The 21,778-nt window shown below is 36.4% G+C and overlaps 2 protein-coding genes across 2 annotated transcripts in view; both read left to right on the top strand.

The window, feature by feature from the left end:
• Positions 1–21,778, top strand: part of UCN3 (urocortin 3) — a 460,199-nt gene that overhangs the window by 28,864 nt on the left and 409,557 nt on the right. The gene's annotated exons all lie outside the window — the stretch shown is intronic.
• LOC142150757 (collagen alpha-1(VII) chain-like) overlaps positions 1–21,778 on the top strand; it is a 47,669-nt gene that overhangs the window by 11,743 nt on the left and 14,148 nt on the right. Inside the window, exons 8-13 of the mRNA XM_075205952.1 lie at positions 430–546; positions 892–1,047; positions 3,603–3,719; positions 4,244–4,390; positions 18,997–19,119; positions 19,567–19,710. Coding sequence (XP_075062053.1) covers positions 430–546; positions 892–1,047; positions 3,603–3,719; positions 4,244–4,390; positions 18,997–19,119; positions 19,567–19,710 — 804 coding nt within the window. The remainder of the gene's footprint in view (positions 1–429; positions 547–891; positions 1,048–3,602; positions 3,720–4,243; positions 4,391–18,996; positions 19,120–19,566; positions 19,711–21,778) is intronic.

The raw sequence follows: 21,778 nt of genomic DNA, 5'->3' as shown, positions 1-21,778 counted from the left end.
CAGTCACAATGGTTCCTTCTGCAGTAGGTGTTCGCTGAAATAATGACTTGCCAGGAAACTAGCAGCTAAATGCTGCTTGAGAAAGACTCTTGTTTAGCAAGGCTTTAAAGAAAGGCAAGAAACACCAATTACTCTCACCTGTCTAATTTATGTAACTCCAAGATGTTTATTATAGTTGATGCTTATATCTGGGTTAGTTATGACGATAACTGGATTAAATATAAGCGTTGTTTTGTTTCTTTAAATCTGTACACTTTATCATATATACAGTATGTGTGTATATATATATATAAATATATATATATATATATATATATATATATATATATATATATATATGTATATATATATATATGTATATACACATACACACAAAATGTTTATAAACACATAGACTAATTTTTGGTCTAATGTAAATCTCTTTGAAAGCTCGTGTGCCCCCTGTAACCAATTTCCGCGTCACAGATGAAGGGCTGTTTGGTTTAAAGGTGTCCTGGACTCCTCCTTTGGGAAAACTGGATGGATACAAGATCTATATCCCAAGGTGTAAGTAACACAAAACACAACTGCCTTTACAGTAAAATACTGAGTAACAACATAACTCTTGGAAGTTTTGTGAATTAATGAACTGTTTTATCTTTTTGCAAACTTTAAGCTTATACTGCTTTCTACAGAATGTCTGTAACAGAGGTATTCAGGCTGTGGTTCTCGAGCTGTTGTAGCACTACAGGTCCTTCAATACATGCCCCTCAGAGGCTGGCAGAGAACACTGAATCTTTAGTTCCACAACAGCTATAGAGCCACGTTTGCAGCTGCAGAGAGCCTGGAACAGGATCTTAAAATTGTAATAAAATGTTTTTCTGTGTGATTTAACTTTTTCTTTGGTCCTAGCCAACAGACCTGGGTTTACATATGAACACATTTTAAATGGAGATGTCTCCTCACACTCTATTGATAACTTAGAGGAAGATAAAGAATACACTGTCAGTATCTACGCTGTATATCCTGAAGGGCCAAGCCAACCTGTTTCAGCAGTGGGACATACATGTAAGTGAGTTGATTAACTTAAATACAGCAGAAAATTAGAATGATCTTCATAGAAAGTGGTCAGAAGGAAGCTCTCTGGATCTTGTTTAAAGACCAATACAGTTTATAAGCTGCTTATTGTTTTTGATTATTGATTTTATTTTTAGTAGAATATGGAAAGGCTTATTTGCATTACAGCAAAGTATATCTCACTTCCTGCATTCCACTGTTGCCAGATATCAATTGTTTTTATATATAATGTAGAGAATAAATATAAGGCAGTGCAATATGATACTTGGTTGGCAATGAAAAGGGTGATGTTTGCAAAATGAGTTGTTAAAATGCAATAATAACATCTGGGGGTAAATGTATCAAGCTGAGAGTTTTACAGCGGGTTTGAAAAGTGGAGATGTTGCCTATAGCAACCAATCAGATCCTAGCTATCATTTTGTAGCTAAATAAATGATAGCTAGAATCTGATTGGTTTTTCAAACCCACCAGAAAACTCTCACCTTGATACATTTACCCCCCGGAGTTGCTGCATATTGCTGTAGTGTTATATTTTATTATGTATTATGTGTTTCTCTAAAAATATTTGATGGTCTCCACACAAATAGTAAATAACCAAGCTGTGCTGAACATTTGACATAATCCAATAGAGGATTGTATGGATCATCCCCATAATATCATTAGTTATATTCCACAAAATCTGAATGTTAGATACCATTTACTGTACAACATTTGGCATTACATACTATCAACTCTAGCAGCAGCCTGTGAACACAAGTATTATTTAATTGTTACTTTCCTTATAGACTATCTACCCAGTTGTTTGTGATGGATGCAGTAATAAATTGCACAATAAGAAAAGTATTGTTATATAATTCGCTACAGACTTTGGCAAAATAGTTTCAGTGAAATATTATTAAATTAGGCTACTCTATCTTATTATCGCTCCTCTTGTTTTCTTTCTATGTTTGTTCCCAATTGTAAAGCTCTGCAGCGTATGCTGTAGCTATATAAATAAATATTAATAAATAATAGATATATAATGGAGAGTCAAATATCAATATTCAAATGAGAGATGTGTGAATAGATTCAGCACTATTGGATTTGTTGGATTTCAGCTGATTTGTACTAACAAACCAGTTTGTGAACTATTTTGTTCAGTTTAGAAATTGCAGGTGACTGAAGAATAGTGTTGACAGTTGCTGAGCACAAGTCTTAATAACACTAGTTACTTCTTTTACACTGACACACCACTATAATTATAGATGCTTGAACTTGTTTAAAAGTGGTTTTTGAAGCAGTTCTAAAGTCTGAATATTCACAATAAATTCTTTAGATTCACTAAAAATGTGCGCTAAACTCAAACAAGGCAAAAGGTTCAGCCCTGTCTGAGCTTGTTTGAACTTAAATGGCTACATTGTACAATATTTTTAACTTTTATTCCACAAGAACTTGGAACCTAACAAGATTAATACTCACAGCTCAAATGAAAAAAAAAATGGTAACAGTATTATAAATGTAGCCAGTTAATCTTGAACATGCAGAAAAGGCAACATTTTATAACTATTTTTTAATGTTTTTTTAACTGTGAGCTGTGAATGTGAACTTTGAACTCAAGCTTCAAATTCAAGTTGACAGCTATATAAAATATACTCCAAATTCATTTCAGTATTTTCAAGAGTGGTTTGACCAAATATTCAAGGGTTTCAAACTGACTTGAATAGGTAAAACATATCTAATTATAATTACTCAACCAATTTTTGAAGTCAATGGTTCAATACACAAAATATATGAAGAGGCACACACTACAACTGATTTATGTCTGCCAGTTGACTCTGATTCTGTGTTCCCATAATTTCATTTTTCATTATTTAGCTTTTTTATAGGTGAAGCAAGCACCTTGACACTGCTCCTGCAGCTGATTATTACATTTTTTAATTTGTTCTGCATATAATCTTCTTTGGTTTCTTAAAATATGTAAAGAAAATTCACTCCTTAGCCAAAGTCACCATTATGCAGTTGGTTATTCCAAAAGCACTAATGCTAAGGTCAGGGGTGATTCTAACCTTTCTGCTGCTGGAGGGAAATTAAAATGTTAATTTCCCACAATTAGCAGCACCCCATAATATTACTATATCAGTAATAGACCAAACTCTACATTTATTCAGAACATAAATACACATTAAAACAATCAAAACCAAAAGGAAAGAAACAATGAGTATTCTCATTGGTACATTTGTCGGTACAAGCATGTATGTTATATATAAATTCAATAAATGATGATTGCATTTTATGGAATTCATTCATGCTGCATTTATATGATTATGGAAAAGTGGCTTCAAATTCATGACACAGATCTGAAAAATGTTGTTTCAAACCTGCTTATCTCAGGACATCATTAGTACAAGTTTGCAGAAAGTTCACTCATCTAGTTATTATATCCCAGATTAATGGACACTACACATGCAGTTTTGAGTTTGCAGTGTTTGCGGTGTGAGTTGTTGTAATGTCAGTATGAGCCTAAGTCAGTCTATATATATCACTACAACAGCTTGTATATTTTGCAGTGAAGCTGCTTTCTGTAAAAAGCTTGTCACTACAGAACATCACAACTGGAACTATCCGAGCATTCTGGACTTCAGTTCGGGGGGCCACAGGCTATCGGCTTACTTGGTCATCTGCAGGTAAAAACAAATCTTAGAACACTTTATGTAATCAAGCATGCTGGATACAGTCACTAATAATAGCAGATCAGTCAATCAAGTGTATGACCAAGGGATGCACTGAATACACACTTTAGGATTCAGAGGAATTCCAAATATTTTTGCAAATAAATCAGTGAAATACCAAGCCAAATGCAATCTCTAATTTTCATCTATAATTTACACAACATAAGTGTAAATTATGTTATTTTAGGTAATGTTAACTGCTGGAAGGGATAAATATGTTCTGCTTAGGAATATCACAGGGAAATAAGAATTCAGACTTGATTGACTTGGTTGACTGATCCTTAGAATTTGAATGGACACAGACCTTGCTAAAATCCTTAATGTTTGACTGAATTTTCATATTTCTTCAAACAATCTTTTATTATTGGCTTATTTTGATAGTAATTAAGATATCCTACAGGCTCGGTTAAATTGTTAAATCCATGTTTCACAGAAAACATTTGTTTTTTTCCTATACCAATTTTCTTGTAACTATACAGAGGGATATGATCAAAATATTAACCTGGCCGACAGCTACACTCAGTACCTGATTCAAGGGCTGCAGCATGGCACCGAGTACACAGTAACTATCAACCCCATCTTTATAGACATAGAGGGTCCTGTAGTTACTGCTAAAGCAATGACATGTGAGTACTTTTATTTTTAATAGTATATGTTATATTGCATCAAATAGCCTAAGTGAAACTGTGATATGTGGAGGGATTTTTAGTTGCAAGATATTGGTGTAAATGGGAATAAAGGGATGAATGCCAGTATGCCATAATGCTGGGGCTAAATGAGAAACAAATTATCAATGGGTTTGTGAAATATAGAAAGCTGGATAGAATATATAGAGTCTATATATTAGACAGAGCTCATCATAATAAATAAATGTACAATTATGAATAATAATGGTTTTAAAGTCATTGAGGATTACCTTATTTTTTAACAATGATGTGCGCTGTCAAAGTACAGTATTTACACAAAGGAGACCAGATGCAGTATGGTCAGGAGCATAGCTTGTTCCTTCTATACTCCCGAATTCAGCAGTCAAGTACAAGAGCAGTTAAAAGGCAGGGTTCTTATCATGATTAATAAGTGATTCACCAGAATCCAAATTAATCCTCTGTAGTGTTGGGGTGATACTGGTTATGTCCAAAGATGCTTCCCCATCACTGTTCCAGGTATTATTGGGCTTGGAAGCATTATACAGGGGATAGGAGGAGAGGTTTAATATTGTCATTGCGATATACAATGAGGCGTAGTGCAGCCATGGTAAATAGAACGTGAGTCTGGAGCTGTGTTCCTCTTGGATTACTAGGAGGGACACGAATATATTTAATATCCAGTAGTTCAATTGTACCAGATAGTGTCATTAATGGGTTAAACAGCATTAAATTACAGCTTTGGGTTAATGTCAGTGTTATTTAATGTGTTTGTGCGTGTATTAGTTTGTAATTCATCATTTTATGTTGTTTACAAGCTTCTATTTTTTATTTTCATTTGTTTTACTGACTTAAGTGCAGGCGCTATATAATTATTATTGTTACTAATAATAATAATACTAATAATAATACTAATAATAATAATTATGATGGTGTTGCCATGGCCTTTCTTTCCATCAGGAGAGGTAATAATCTCAGGTGGCATAATTGCAGAACTAATCACAGCGTAAGACTACAGTCACTGTAGTCAGGGGCTGGCAAATTTTACGCGGCAGGTAAGACTTGGCTCAGCAGCCTATTAGGAACATTTTAAAGGAAAAAAATGCGCATGGCCCAATGACCCAGCCCAAGTATAGGGTTCCACAAAACTCAGAGACATGGGTAGCCGTATATAATAAAAAAAGGGAAAGAATATATAGAATATATACAGTAGATAACTGAGTGAAACACACACAACAAAAGCATGTAAAAATTAAAATAATAATCCAATTATAACAATATCCTTCATACCAGAAAATCCAGAGAGCATCGCATGTCAGTCTCCGAAATAGCAGTCAGAAATCCTAGACTCTCATCACAATGAAGCCCGGAAACAGCAGCTGGTGCATCTCTCCCATGTTGTGATTGTAAACACGGATTTCATAACCCACACACTCTGAATGAGGCGGTACCCAGAGATGGCAATGATTCCACAGAAGCACATAGGATATAAAAATATATATAGTGTAACACAGTTACAATAAAACAAAAACTCTTTAATTAAAGCGATCATATAAAGTACAAAGAGTGGAAATGGTATAATCACAATATCCTGTGTACCAGATGAAAAAGGTAAATGGAGACAGTCTAAACAACAAACAGTCTTAGCCAAGGATGTAGACGTGGGTATCGACTAACTCCAAACAGGAATTTAATGATAAACAGTCTCCACTCGGATAGTCCCCTGCTGCACACCAACGTGTTTCGACAGAAGTAATCTTTATCAAGGCGATGCAGGGGAATATGTAGGAAAATATTTAAAACAGACTTGATCCAATAGGAAACAACTTCCTGAATATCAATGAGTTAGTATGTAAAACAGAAAAACACAAGTTTAAAATATTCACATAAACAGTAATACCATAAAAAATTAAACAAATAATAATAAACAAAATTATGAATGTAATAGATCTATACATAAAAGGAAAATATTGGGTGGTAAATCTGGTAAAGTATACTAATGTATATAGAACTGAGATGGAAAAACCGCACAAGGTAATGTATTGCGAGCATAAATTATGATAAGTCCTAATTAGCCCGGGAAGAAAAATTCAAGCCGGGGGGTGCACCCAGACACTGATATATTTAGTTTATTACAGAGAAAGAAAAGACAGTGTGAGTTGAGGCACTCCGTGAATACTCATTAATATTTAACTTTTATTAGATTGATTAAAATGGACAAAATTGAGCGAAATAATTAAAAGGAGTAGTTAAAAGGTGTGAATAGTGATTAAAATGCAAAAAAAAAATTTTTTTGCAAAGTCTCACCTTAATCCTATTGTGTATATATGAAATAACAGGCTTAAATGGCACTAATTAACAGCTATGTAACACTTATATTTATAAGCAAGATAATGAAAATGGGCTAAATGTATTGTTATCCAAAACACCTATGATAATAATGGTGGTTAGGTAAGCTTATTCTAACTACAATGTCACCCGATCTTGGGCTAAGGATAAGCTAACATTAGTATCACAAATAAGCTTCTCCTATGGAGCTTGTGAAAGATATTCTTACAGCTTAAGAGTCTAGTGCAGACTCATAGCTTGGAAGTCTGAGAAAGACTCCTAGCGAGAGTCCCTCTCATACAGGAACTTGTAGCGCTAAATTGTGATAGATTTAGGCTGAAACATAGGAGGTTAATAAAGCTAAGTACAGGATTCGCGGGATTTTGTGAAGTTTCCCTACCTAAAATAAACTGGGAAGCGATCCTTAAGGTACATAGCATAGATTAAAGAAAGGTGAGACACAACGCCGACGCGCGTTTCGCTCACTGGCTTTTTCAAGGCCTTGAAAAAGCCAGTGAGCGAAACGCGCGTCGGCGTTGTGTCTCACCTTTCTTTAATCTATGCTATGTACCTTAAGGATCGCTTCCCAGTTTATTTTAGGTAGGGAAACTTCACAAAATCCCGCGAATCCTGTACTTAGCTTTATTAACCTCCTATGTTTCAGCCTAAATCTATCACAATTTAGCGCTACAAGTTCCTGTATGAGAGGGACTCTCGCTAGGAGTCTTTCTCAGACTTCCAAGCTATGAGTCTGCACTAGACTCTTAAGCTGTAAGAATATCTTTCACAAGCTCCATAGGAGAAGCTTATTTGTGATACTAATGTTAGCTTATCCTTAGCCCAAGATCGGGTGACATTGTAGTTAGAATAAGCTTACCTAACCACCATTATTATCATAGGTGTTTTGGATAACAATACATTTAGCCCATTTTCATTATCTTGCTTATAAATATAAGTGTTACATAGCTGTTAATTAGTGCCATTTAAGCCTGTTATTTCATATATACACAATAGGATTAAGGTGAGACTTTGCAAAAAATTTTTTTTTGCATTTTAATCACTATTCACACCTTTTAACTACTCCTTTTAATTATTTCGCTCAATTTTGTCCATTTTAATCAATCTAATAAAAGTTAAATATTAATGAGTATTCACGGAGTGCCTCAACTCACACTGTCTTTTCTTTCTCTGTAATAAAGTATACTAATGTACCTATCTAAACTTCTACCATATATCACGTTTTCTGTATGCTATGCAATCATAAACAGAACAGGATAAAATTCCAATCAAACTTACAAAAAACAGATTGCATCAAAGATTTTCTAAACTGACCACAACGTAGAGAAATATAACAATGTAGCAATATGTATCAAAGGGAAATATCTCCCCAGAAATTAAGAGAACACCGCTATATAAAAAAAATAACAAAATGAAAGATTAGGAGTCTACTAGAAGTTCAAACTCCAAATTAAGGCCCCCTGGAGAGAGGGTATTAAAATCATAGATCCATTTCATTTCTTGTTTGGCCAGAATAATTGAAGAATCTTTACATCTCCAATTGTTATACACTTTATCAATGGCTAATTTTTTTTAAACCACTAATTGAGCTATTATGGTGTTCCCTAAAGTGGGAGGAAACAGAATGATTTAAAAACTTTTTTTAATTTTACGGACGTGCTCCGCCAGTCTAATTTTTAGTGTTCGAGATGTGCATCCAACATAATAGAGTCCGCACTTGCATTCAGGTAAGTATATCTCATTAGACATGTTGCAACTTAGAAATGTTTTAAACTCATAGCGACGACCATGGAAAACAAAGTGGGTAATGTTGACCAGAAAAGGTGGCCCTACAACCCGCACAAAGGCTACATCTAAAAAAATCTTTAGAAACAATACCTGTACGAATGGGGTTTTTCAGTGCACCTCTTTCCAACTTAGCACGTAAATTGGGAGCATGTTTGTAAATAAATTTAGGTCTATCCGATATTGTCGCTCCTAGAACAGGATCCTGTTGTAAAAGATGTCAATGTCTACATATAATTTGATCTAAAGATTTATAATCTGAATTATATTGAGTAATGAATGCTAGATCTGAAACTCCAGCTGTTTTTTGGACGTTTCTGAAGGATTGAATCCCTATCTTTTAATGAAACATTCGCTAAAGCATTATCCAAAACAGCTTCCTCATAAACCTTCTGGAGAAACTGATCTTTCTTCTCTATTAGTTTATGCTTTTAAAGTTTCTTTATTCGAACAATTCCTTTTAAGTCTGAGAAACTGACCGACAGACATTTTCCAACCATCTTACATGATGTTCGCTAGTGGAGCATATGTATGAGTTGCAATCAGTGGGTTTTTTATATGTCTTTGTGCAGATTTTATTTTCAGATATGTAAATGGTAAAATCCAAAAATTTAATGGAGTAATTATTGACATCATATGAACATTCCACATTGATGTTATTTTGATTTAAAGTGACACAGAATGTATCAAGGCTCTGGCGGTCATCTCTCCAATCAAAAAAGACGTCGTCTATATATCAGATCCAGGCCACCACATTCGCCCCAAATTTGATAGTCCTCCCAACATGCCATAAATAAATTGCCATAACTAGGGGCGAACCTGGTGCCCATTGCCATGCCAACTTGCTGAAGATAATACTGCTCTTAAAAACGAAAAAAGTTGTTTGTCAAAATAAACTTAATGCCTTCAATTAAAAAGTCACTAAGAGCTGGTTCCATATTTTCCTTATCAACGAAATATTTTACAGCTTTAATTCCGTCCTTGTGTCTAATACACGTATATAGGGATTTTACATCAGCAGTAATTATAAAGTACTGATCCTCCCATATAATTTCCTGTAATTTAGAGATAAACTCTCTCCTGTGTCCTTCACATATGACTTATTTTCACAACAATTGGCTGTAAATGATAATCTATAAATTCAAATAGGTTAGCTGTAACAGATTTGGTATCAGCCACTATCGGTCCGCCGGGTGGATGTATAGCATCTTTATGTATTTTCAGCAAAATATATAATACTGGTGTCAAAGGGTGATGTTGTATTTGGACTGCCCTATTTATAGTGTAAAGCTCCCTCACCAAGGATTGAAATAACAGTTAGTGTATTAATAGCCAATCACCCTAATTATCCCTTTAAGAGAAAAAGTATTTACTTCACATTTTGTTTTCTTTTTGTTTCTTAGCTATGTAACTTGTTACCGGTGCTGTTAATGTGACCAGTGCAATGAAACAGTGAAACTAGATTAAGGGGTTCACTTATCAAAGGAAGCAATAGGGCTTGGCATGGAGAAGCCTATTTAGCAATTATTTATTCTGTTATCAGGAAAGGGGTAACAGATTAAAATCATTGAAAAAGTATTCCACGAACAAAGCATTTTTTTTTATAAATGTAGTCTATAGAAAACATATATTTTTTCCAGATAAATGGAACTGAAAGCATGTGCCAGATAGCCAGCTCATGCATATGCATATCTACAAAGCATGCTAACCTTTGCCACTCTGGGACAATATTACCAAGGCAACTGAGTATCCCTCGTATGCCCTGTTGATATTTTTTGTTAAACCAAGCATTGAGAATTAGTGTTTGGCTATAGTGTTGTGTTGTATGTTGCAGGGCCTAGTAACAACTTACAAATGGTGTGTATGTTTTCCTTTATAGTGATTTATAGCAATTATTACAACTGATGGACTAGGAGCAATCAGTCATCACATAATAATAATAGTTGCATTGTTATTTTGATGACTAGTGTACTTTAATGTAGAATACTAAATAAAAGCCACATGTAGTGAGTTTCCAGTGTGCATGCCTTTATTCTTCTCTCTATCACCAATTGCTGAACCTAATGACTTTTTGCAGTGGCTTCAAGCTCGGTGCAGAGTCTGAAGGCAAGTGCAGTAACGATCAGCACAGCATTGATCTCATGGAATGCAGTGCCTGGTGCTACGGGATACAGGCTAGCATGGGGCCCAACTCCAGGTATATTTTATTTTATTTGAATCTCTCTCTCTCTCTGTCTCTCTCCCTCTATGTCTCCCTCTCTCCCTCCACCCCTGCCTTCCTCCCTCGCACTCTCTCCCTAAAACACAAACACAAGAGATTTTACATCCAATCAGGGACTGCTGATGGGAAGAAAATATAGAATGTATTCTCTGTACATTTTACTGCATCTCTCTCATTGTCTATACATGTTCTACCTCTGCTTTTATCAATGGACTGGTGTGTTATGGAACATTAAGGGACAAATGTGTTATGGGAGCCCTGCGTAACGGTGTCTGTGTAAGTGATTACAGGGTCTGTTTGTAGACATACAAATCTACAAACAGACCCTGTAATCACTCACACAGACATGTCTTAAATGGCTTTATGTGTACAGTTAAGGGGAGCTGTATGTGTGTGGTTGGGTGAGCTCAGCAATCAATGATTTTCTGTGCAATTTGAGGCTCAAAATGTATGTCATTTGGAGGAGTTGAGTTATTTGGGGTTACTGCGATGATGGGGACTGTATTTGCTTGATAGGGAGTTTGTTTCTGCAATGGGATACTGTATGTGGGCTTAATTAGGAGGAGCTGTGTTATCAGGTGGCAGTTAGGGAATGCATTTGTCTGATTAAGGGTTGGTGAAACAACATTCCCAACCTTTCATTGAAGCAGTTTTCTCAGTGATTCTCACAAATGGTGAGAAGCAGCTAAAAAGGGAAGTGTCTGCAAAGAGTAAAAAAAAAAGACACATCAAATTCCTCCTTTAATTGCTTAGGGCCATCCGGTTGTTTAATTACAATGTTTCCATTTTACTGCGAAAATTCTGCTCACAGGAGCCTAATTTATTTCTTTTGTCAAGACAGAAAAGTGATATTGGAATTTTCCCAAATTTCTGTTTTTACATTTGCACTTGATAAGACATTTTTAACATTGGTAGACTTGCACCTTCAACTGTGCATTCCCATACAAACTGTGCCTGGTTGGTGAAAAAAAGCTTCCTACTTGTTAGGAAAAACATATTGGAGTTTATTGCAGTTCAGTGCATATAATGATAGTCTGAATACAAGAACACTGGATATTAGTTACGATTCCTAGCGATTTCAGGGAGCAGCAACAGAGGTATAATAAACCAAATGTCTTTATTCAGGCAAAATACATAAACAAGGATTCAGTTTGTGGGATAAGCAGATTTCCAGGTAGCAGTATAAACAGGTATAACTCAAATCCACAGATATGAACAGGTGTGATCAATGGCAAGAAAGTCCACAGAGCAACAGGTTCCAAGTAATGACAGATACAGTTAAATAGCAGGGACAAGTATAATGAGTTACCCCAGTCCAGGTGGCATGAGGCTGTCCAGGGAAGCAGACAAACGGAGTCCAGTGACCAAGCAGAGATCAGGGTAAGCAGAATCCAATAGCCAGGCAGAGGTCAGGGTCACAAGCGAATAAGCATAGTCCATTAATCAGGCTGAGGTCAGGGCAACAGGCAAACAAGCAGGGTCCAGGAATAAGGCAGGGGTCACAACAGGAGGTCAACAACAGCTAAGCAAAACAGAAACAGGGATTAACAGGAGACAAGCAGCAGCCAGGTAAAAACGATGAACTGCCCAGAGCACAGATGGAGGCAGGTATTAGACGCTGTGAGACAGGTGCAGTTCTATTCAGAAATGAAGATTAACTCCTACAGGCATGGTGGAAAGTTCAGGGGCAGAACAGCAACACCTCTGGTGGATTTGAAGTACTGCTGCCACATACAAAATAAAGGCAGAGTCGTAACATAATCAAGACAAGCCAGGTGAAAACACAGACTCTGAGGTAGTGCAGACTTGAGTCACATCCAAAAGGCAATGCATGAATATAACAAAAACTTTGTAGCAATGCAGGAATATACACAGCCTTTATGAAAAAGCAGGCATATAACAGTTTATACTGTGAATAACCAGCAGAATGAAACTGTAAGTTGCAAATTCAGGTATCAGGAACCAGGAAACAATAGGTTGCACAGCTATGTATCAGGAATCGGGAGACTGCTGAGAGTCAGGAACTGCTTGCTGAAAGGTGAGAATCACATATGATACAGATACAGGAACCAGGACGTTAGTGTATAATGCTATCACTGACAACGAGTGAAGGACAGTTGAGCTTATAAAGTGACAATTAGCAGTCAGGGGAGGGAGACAAACCTGAACTGCATAGCTGAATTGAGTAGAAAGCAGAATGCAAAGCAGATGAAAACCCTACACTATTGAAAGAATAAGCTGAGGCCTAATCTCAGCCTCTTCCAAGAATGTGTAAACTGGGAATACTCCCCACCAATACAAATCTCATTTAATACTTTGTCCTACCACATAAATTTAAATTTTACATGTACATGTGATATAAGTAACCTAGTGGTAATTTAGAAAGGAATGCCTTAGTCTACCCAGCTCCTCGCAGCATAAGGAGTAAACGTTTGCTGTAATACAGTCCAAAATATTTTGGTTTGCAAAGCCATGTACTTTCCCATTTAAACAGGTGTAATAGTGCAAAAATTGATGCATAATATGAAATATGATATGATATAAAATGGCATTTTTGCTGCAGGTCCCGCTTCGGAAGTGACCCTCCAAATATGACTGCATGTTTGTTCTTTTTTCCTCTAGGTGTATTTTTCCAAGTACTTTCTCTTTTTTCAATATTAAAAATGCACTGTAAAGAATGTTAAGTAGTGATTGTACACATATTTTTGTGTTCTTTACTATTACTACTTTAGTCACGTGATGCAGGCACATTTTTCCTGCCCCAAAGCGATGTCCGAAAGAAACACACTCATGCATGTTTATGTTTGTTTGGTCATGTGACTGTCTTCAGTAGTGTAGGCTGTCAGCACTATATAGTGCATGTGGGTCTAGTCATAACGTCAAATTGAATTTGTTCTCAGGCAGGCTGTATGTTTGAGGTGGGCAAAAAAAGACAGGTGATTCACTGTTCACTCCCCACCCAGTCATATTTTTAGTTTACACACTCCCAGACTATATAGAGAGTTTACATGACGTGTGTCCAAAACTCTTTTTCATAAACCATGCGGAAACCAACCAAGCTTTCCACTTGCAAAAGCAACTTTATGGAGTAGGTCCCTCTTTATATATTTTTTATAATACATTTATTATTCTTATTTTATGTAACAACTGTATTTATGATGGATAAATAAACCCAGTAACATAATTGCTTATTACTTCCATCCTATTCTATTATATACATCACATTTTACTTTTATTTTCTTCTCCCAAAGAGTTTTTTGGCAGAGACCGCCCCCGTCAGCTTGCACTAAACAGTACAATTATTTCTTATGAACTAAAAAGCCTGGTACATAACACAGAATACGTCATCTCATTATATGTGCTCTTTGGTTCTGCGGTGGGACCAGGCATCTCTACAACTGCCAGGACATGTAAGTATATTTGACCTTTCAAATACACTTGTCGAATTTTACTGTTCACATCATTATGATAAGTTATAATCTTTTAAGGGAGTATATGTCATTATTTTATTTTTATACCCTATATTTTTTAATTATGGTCAGAAAAGAGAAACACCTTTATAACTTTTCAGTAAAGGGATTCAAAAGGCTTATTCTCTATTTAAAGGGAAACAATTAACTATCACTTTACATGGCTTTTAAATTAAGCTATTTAGAATTGATTATGTAAAAATATGTGGCAACACAATGTTTCCAATGTTTCACTATAATTGTGAAAACGATTTATGTTTTAAAAAAAGATTTTAGTAAGGTATAATTATTTATTTTATGTAAATAAATATGTTACACAATTTAATATTTATGCTGTTGTAAGTTTTGAGTAAATTCCACGTGGTAATAACTAACTGTAGAGTGATACATTACTCACTACCATGTAAGCGCAAAATACTACTTTATGTTATTAGGGTATTAGGATAAATTATAACTTTAACATTGATGATTACCTCCACTCCATTTCATAATACTGCAACAGTAGGTAGCTGCGTTATCACTATTGAGCTTCTAGTGTTTGTTATGGCTGTTTGTCAAGAATGCCCAGCCTGTCCCAGATACAGCAATCTGAACAGCTGGCCGTGACTGGCGTCACCTTCGTCACAGCTATGAATACACTTTTTCTGCCACCATGAAGGATTTATTATGGTATCCTTATGTTTACCAAAACCACTTATTAATGTTTCACACTTAAATCACATACACATGTAGCATGAGCTTCCCTGGGCTTCGTAACTGCCGAAAAAAATATAAAATATACACGATTACATTTATTTAATCTGAAAAATGTTTCCAAGGCTTAGTTACAAAAAGTTAATGACAAGACATACAATGAATTGCACAAGTAAGTCTCAGAAAATAAAATAGGAAATGAAACCAGAGTCAATACTTACTAGTTAAGACTTGGTTTGTGAGGGAACACAATTGAGAAATATGAGACATTTAAATCTTGATAGACCCCCTCATGAAAATGCACACGTTATTGTCTAAAGCAGAAGATTTTAAACCTTTTTCCATATAGCTCTCACCCCCCACTTTTGGAGTTTAGCTGTCAGTAAGGACAGATTGATCTCCCAAATGTCACAGGGCTTTCGAAGTGAGCTAGGGATGTCCTGAGATCGGGAATGTACACAGGACCTTGAGTTCTCACCTCTGCTCGTTCTGCTAGATGGTTTACAACTTTGGGGTTTCAAACTCCTCAGATATGCCTATCTCTCTCTGGTCTGGCTAATTTCAATAGATTATTAGCACTTGCATAGGTGCAAACTCATGTCATCTAGCAAAGCACACGTTGAGACTACATTACAAGGTCACATACAATATACATTGTCATACCTGAATATTAAGGGAAAATAACAATAATACATAATCGTCACACTCATAGCTGCAAAAGCTGAGTGCTAGATATGGCACCAGGTGAGACCTAGCACCTCTGCCAGGTTCTTATAGTGTCAGTGCACAATGACAATACCAGTTTGACTGATAGCATCACTACTTTATGTTAAAATCATAAAATGCAAAAAAAAAGCTATAATAATTATTATTGTTATCGTAGATTTGTAAGGCACCGCAGTGCCGTACAGTAGGGAAAACAGCATATACATAAAACAGGGACATACAAGGTAGACAAAATAATCGCAGACATGTATACAAATGGCAGACCAACCCTGCTCATTAGAGAGCTTACATTCTAAGTAGAAGAGGGCACAGCTGAAACAATAGTGAATAGTGTTATCGGGGATAAAGTCTCTCTCTGCTTCCCTCCCTCTCTCTGTCTCCCTCCCTCCCTTTCTCTCTCTGTCTCCCTCCCTTATTCTCTCTGTCTCCCTCCCTTATTCTCTCTGTCTCCCTCCCTTATTCTCTCTGTCTCCAGCCTTTTCACTCTCTGTTTCCCTCCCTTTCTCTCTCTCTCTCTTTCTGTCTTTCTCCTTCTCACTCTCTCTCTCTAGCTCCTTCTCTCTCTCGACGTCCTTCCTTCTCTCTCTCGATATCTTCTTCCTTCTCTCTCTGAGTCTCTCATATGTGTGTATCTCTCTCATTACTTTATTTTTTTTTCTCTCTCTCTCCTTCTCTCTGTCTCTCTCTTCCTCTCTCCCTGTATGTTTATATATAGCCATCTGACCACATTGCATATATATATAAAAAAAACAGTTGCTGCAGAGTACAGATCATAAGATATTGAAAACAGATCATATGATGTCATTTTGAAAGGAAAACTTCTCAAATTATTATCAGTCTAATAGAAAGTGTCATGAAGAAATTCTGCTTATAGCAGAGAGAGCGTACATAGTTCATAATAGCCAGACATTCAGTCTACTTTTTATTGTGCTGATGTTTCAGTTGTTTATGTAATATACATCTCTATCGTAAGATAATCCTGTAAGCAGCAGAACAGTAAGGTTTGCCTTGCAATTTGTTGGTTACAAGACTAACTGAGCTTCTTTAGAGTTGGATACACACAAATTTTTTATTGCATAAAATATGAATTTCCATACTGCTTATGCACACCAATAATGAGAACGAATATGTTCATATATCATTTTTTAACATGATTGGTTTTCATATTGAAACATTTTATGGGAAAGGGGAAGTGGTACACATAAATAAAATTAAGGGGGGGTCACATATTTATTATTATCTTTTATTTAGAAGACGCCACAAAGTGTCCGCACATAGTGGGAAGCTGAAAATACAGACTATACTAGAGGCTGTGTGTTGACATCAGAGAGAATATCACATAAATATGAATAACACTCAGGGCCGGTGCTAGGGTCCATGGCACCCTAGGCACTTTGTCAAAATCGGCGCCCCCCTCCCCCGCACCGCAGGAACACTTTGAAAATCGCCTCCCTCCTCCCCCCTCCCCACGTCTTTCCTTACCTTGCCTCAACACCGCCGCCTCTCTGCTCCGTCTGCTCCTCTCCGCTCACTGACACTGTCGGGCCGTGATGATGATGTCACAGCCCGACAGTCAGTGAGTGGAGGGGAGGAGACAGAGCAGAGAGGCGGCGGTGGTGAGCAATAGCCTCTTCCCCTTTCTCCGTGGATGTATCTGAATGCTGTGCGACGGGCGTGAAAGGTCAGCAGTTGCCGCACAGTTTTAAAGTAATTTTCATTCTGTGGCGCCCTCCAGAGCCTCACGCTCTAGGAAAGTGCCTAGCCTTGCCTAATGGGAGCGCCGGGTCTGATAACGCTGCAAAAGATACAATAATGAGTATTAATACAATTTGGTTAAGCTAGAAAGAAAAGGGTCCACAGAATCTGGCGGACGTAGGAGCAGAAAACCTTTGCCGTCTGTAATAAACTCATGCCAATCAAACCATTTAAATATAGGATAATAGGGGTGAAAGAGTGTTTCCACATTTGTGCGATTGCTGCTTTGGCGGCAATAAGGTTATGCCCCATATATACCTGTGGTGTTTTGGAAGCTGGTTAGGGTATAAGTGAAAGAGGGCGACAATTGGGGAAGACAATTGGGGAAGGGGTTAATGATACCTTAGCTACCTTTCAAGCCAGACTGGAGCCCTCTAACCATATTGGCTGGATAACAGGACATGCCTAAAACACATGAAAAATGTCATCCACAGCACCACAATTGCACCAACAAAATTTAGAATGAACAGGCACATCTTCTGCAATTCTGTAAATTACTATAGATGGTTTCCCAATTGGTCTGGGGAGAGAGAAACATTAAGGCCTGATTCAGGCAAGCTTGGGAATGTCTGACATATGAGTCAAATGTTGGTACCAAAATGTGATGCCTCCTTTATTATTATTTATTATTATCATTATTTATTAGTTAGTTTAGCATGCATCTCTTATATATTTTTTATGTATCATTGACTTGCATCCCCATACACCTGGAAATGGTGGCAGGCAGCAGAGTGCAAGCATTGTCTCTGCACAATAAGGACAAAATAATGTAAGTGAAACACATTCAGACTTGGACACGTCTACAGATATGTCTTTTAGCAGGTGTATCTCGGGAATTAGGGGGCTGTTGTGACAAAATGAAATAAGGATGATGACAATCAGCTGCTTCTAATTGGCTGGTAGTACTTAAATTATTGGCATTATGGCATTATTATATCAAGTATTACTTGCCATTTCCATTTGGACTACTGCAGAAAAAAATACTGCATTTGTATTTCATTACATTTTATATGGAAAATGCAACTTTCGCATTTATTGATAACCGTCAAGACACTTTTCTGTCGTGTGTATATGTTGTTTTACTACATTATTATATTGTGTACAAATAGGGTAATGCGACTTTAACATTTACTCCTAACATTGTCATGCCACTCTACGCTATCTTGAGGCATATGTATACTCACTCGTACGCCTGTTGTACATCTGGTGCAAATACTACTGTTTTCTGTACTGGACGCATCCTGAGATGTATCTGACTCAACATATACACGCGTAAGTATACTTATTTACGTGTGTCTTTTCCTGCATATGGAGGGAGAGAAAATGCATCCACCTGCATTGTGTACATTACACAATCTGGTGCAGACCATGTGCTCAGTCTTTATAATTACTTCAGAAGAATTTACTTGGTGGTACTCCTTAAATATATGTGTGGTATTGTATAGAATTGGCTATAAATAGGTAAGTGACTATTATTTTCTTCTTTTTATAGGCAAATAACTTGTTTTGCCTAAAAATAAATATATCCCTGATGTTAACTTAACTAGTTCTTAGCATTCCTGTGGATAACATTGAACTGTTATATTGTGCAGCACCTCTCGGATATGTGTCTAACTTCAAGGTGACCGGATACACCAGTACTTCTGTCTCTCTGGCCTGGAGTTCCACCACTGGAGCCACTGAATATAAAGTGTCCTGGAACCCTGCAACATCAGGTTACTTCACTTTGTTTTGCTAGTGAGCAGTATTTGTATACTGAGGGTTATTGTGCTTATTATTAGTCATTATTCACTGCTGTTTTATTTATGCTCATTTTAATGAACATTGATGTTCATTTACTGATATAGATTATTTTCTGATATTATGAATCTATTAATTTTAACCTGCTTGGGCTTTATCAGTAGACTTACTGGAACCTTGTGTAGTGATAGGAAGACATTCAAGCCTTGCTCCTTGGGAAAAAAAACTTTTAAATAAGAATCAACAAAAGGATAATGAACTTATAGATGGCATTTTCCAGAAGTCTTTTGGAGATACTTACTGTAATACTTTCCCAGAAAGCATTGCGTGAAAGCCTTCATGTTATACTTATAGTTCTAGTGTAATAGATGTACACTAAATGTATACAATATTTAATAGCATTTTTTTCGTACTATTTTCAGACACCCCTAAAAGCCAATACCTGGCCTCCACTGTCCGAGCTCACCACATTACTCATTTACAACCGAACACCAGGTACATAGTGAGCGTTCAGGCAGTTTACAGTAACACAGAGGGCCCACCAGCCACCCTTGTTCAAAACACAGGTAAGCACCAGTCACATCTGTAGTTTAGTCACAAATGCAGGTCTTTAAAGGAAACGCCACCAATTGTTTTTTGGTTTTGTTTTTTAAACATTCTGGGCATCTGTATGCCTTTCCCTTAGCTCATTCACCCATTCACTTGCCAGTCACATTTTGTTTCTTTTAAAAACTGATTACAATTTTAGTCACATTTAAGATATAGTTAACTGTTAATGCTGCTGAGAATTTGATATGATTAATGATGTTTTTCCAATATAACACAGTGCTAATAATAATAATAATCATTGTCATCAATAATAGTGACTTGCAAATTATCTGCAACCTATTTGAAGAGTAATATCAATTTCAAAAATGTATTAGAGTTATTAGAACAGCAATGGTTAAACACAGTGCTAAGGAAATATATTTCATGAATGTTTAAGAATTGCTGGGACCCTCATATAACAATATTGTTGGTGAGGCCTCATGAGTCCATTAGGATTTTATTTTACTTATTGTTTATAGAAATGAAGTCTAGGATCATTTAGATATATACAAAGGAATGTGGGTGCAGCTGCTATGGGGGCCATATCTGAGGGAGGGGGCACGTTCCTTGTCAAGGCCCCTTATGTATACGTGAATTGGGCAATACATGGGGTCTCTTACAAAACTTTGCTATGGGGCCTGCAAATGTCTACTTACACCCGACTATACTGTATAATGTATCATAGGTTAGGATTAATCTCTTGTGTGATGTCTGGATCATGTTTATAATGTCCAAATTTCTCTCACATTACAGTGAGTAACGTAGTCTTGTACCAGAAGTCATCCAAATTTCTTAGCTATATAGTACAAACTTCAACAAGCAATTAGAGATAATAATGAAAACTGGTGCAAAGGAAAAAGGTGGGTTGCTCACCTTTGCATTCGTTTTTTACACCACACTACAAAAATAACAGAAATAAAAGCAAACAAAAAATAAATAAAAATCACCCAGTGCACAACCTAATGGGTTCTAGTAAGTGCAGTGGACTGCTATCCCTATTGTACATACATATTAATAAAACTGTCCATACATGGGCAGTTTTATTAATTATTTTATATATTTAATAAACCAATAAATCTATTTATCGATTTTATACATAACTATATGTGTTTTTATTAGCGGTCCTACGATAGGGTTAGCAGTTCACTGCACTTACTAGAAACCATTAGGTTGTGTGCTGAGTGATTTTTATTTTTTGGTTATTTATCTAGAGTGGAGGGGTCGCTCTAGGTCCCAAGCAGCACCCACAATCATCTCCTGAGTTAATTCACACAATTTGTATCAAAAATATGAGAATGTTATTGCTATGGGTAACATCACCTACTTTGCAGAATTTTCATATGTATCACCTATAAATTTGATGCCGCCAGTTAAATTTGTATATAAAAAATTATTTGTAATTTTATTTATTGATTAGACATGCATTTAGTACACTTTAGTTCACAATATAGACTTATTTACAAACGTATGTGTATGTTTCCCTCTCCCCCAATTCTTGAGTAGTGATATATGATGGTGCTTTGGTGTTAATACACATTCTCTACCATAATTGCCAGCTGTCACTAATAAACAGTAACAGTCCAAGGTTATAAAGGTTTGCCCATTATTTTTTTTCCCGGTATAGTTCCTCTAGTTCTGTGTGTTGGATGCAATTTCTCTTACCTAATTTTAGTCTCTAGGCTTTAAAAGTTAATATCCATTAAGGAGTAGTATCTAAAATGTAAACATAGTTACATTATAAGGAGTTTCAGTAAGCATACCATAGGGGTAAATAGTATTGCACCAAGGTTCAACTAGACAATACCATGCGTAATTTTCTGTGATTCGCATCTTGGATAGAAAATTGCTCTTTGAAATTACTTTAAAATTCTGGCAACTGGGACTGATGCAGAGTGGGACCTACATTCATTTGTTTAGCATAAAATATGCTCATTGGTACAGCACATGCTCACCAAAAAAAGCTTGATAATGCTCTAACAAAAAGGTCAAGTATTGTAAGGGAGTGTTCTCAGACCTGTCAGGGGTCTCTTGCAGTTGGTGGAGGGC

Source organism: Mixophyes fleayi, chromosome 4, assembly GCF_038048845.1.
Source record: "Mixophyes fleayi isolate aMixFle1 chromosome 4, aMixFle1.hap1, whole genome shotgun sequence".
In the NCBI taxonomy this organism is placed as follows: domain Eukaryota; kingdom Metazoa; phylum Chordata; class Amphibia; order Anura; family Limnodynastidae; genus Mixophyes; species Mixophyes fleayi.
This window is presented reverse-complemented; position numbering and strand designations above follow the sequence as displayed.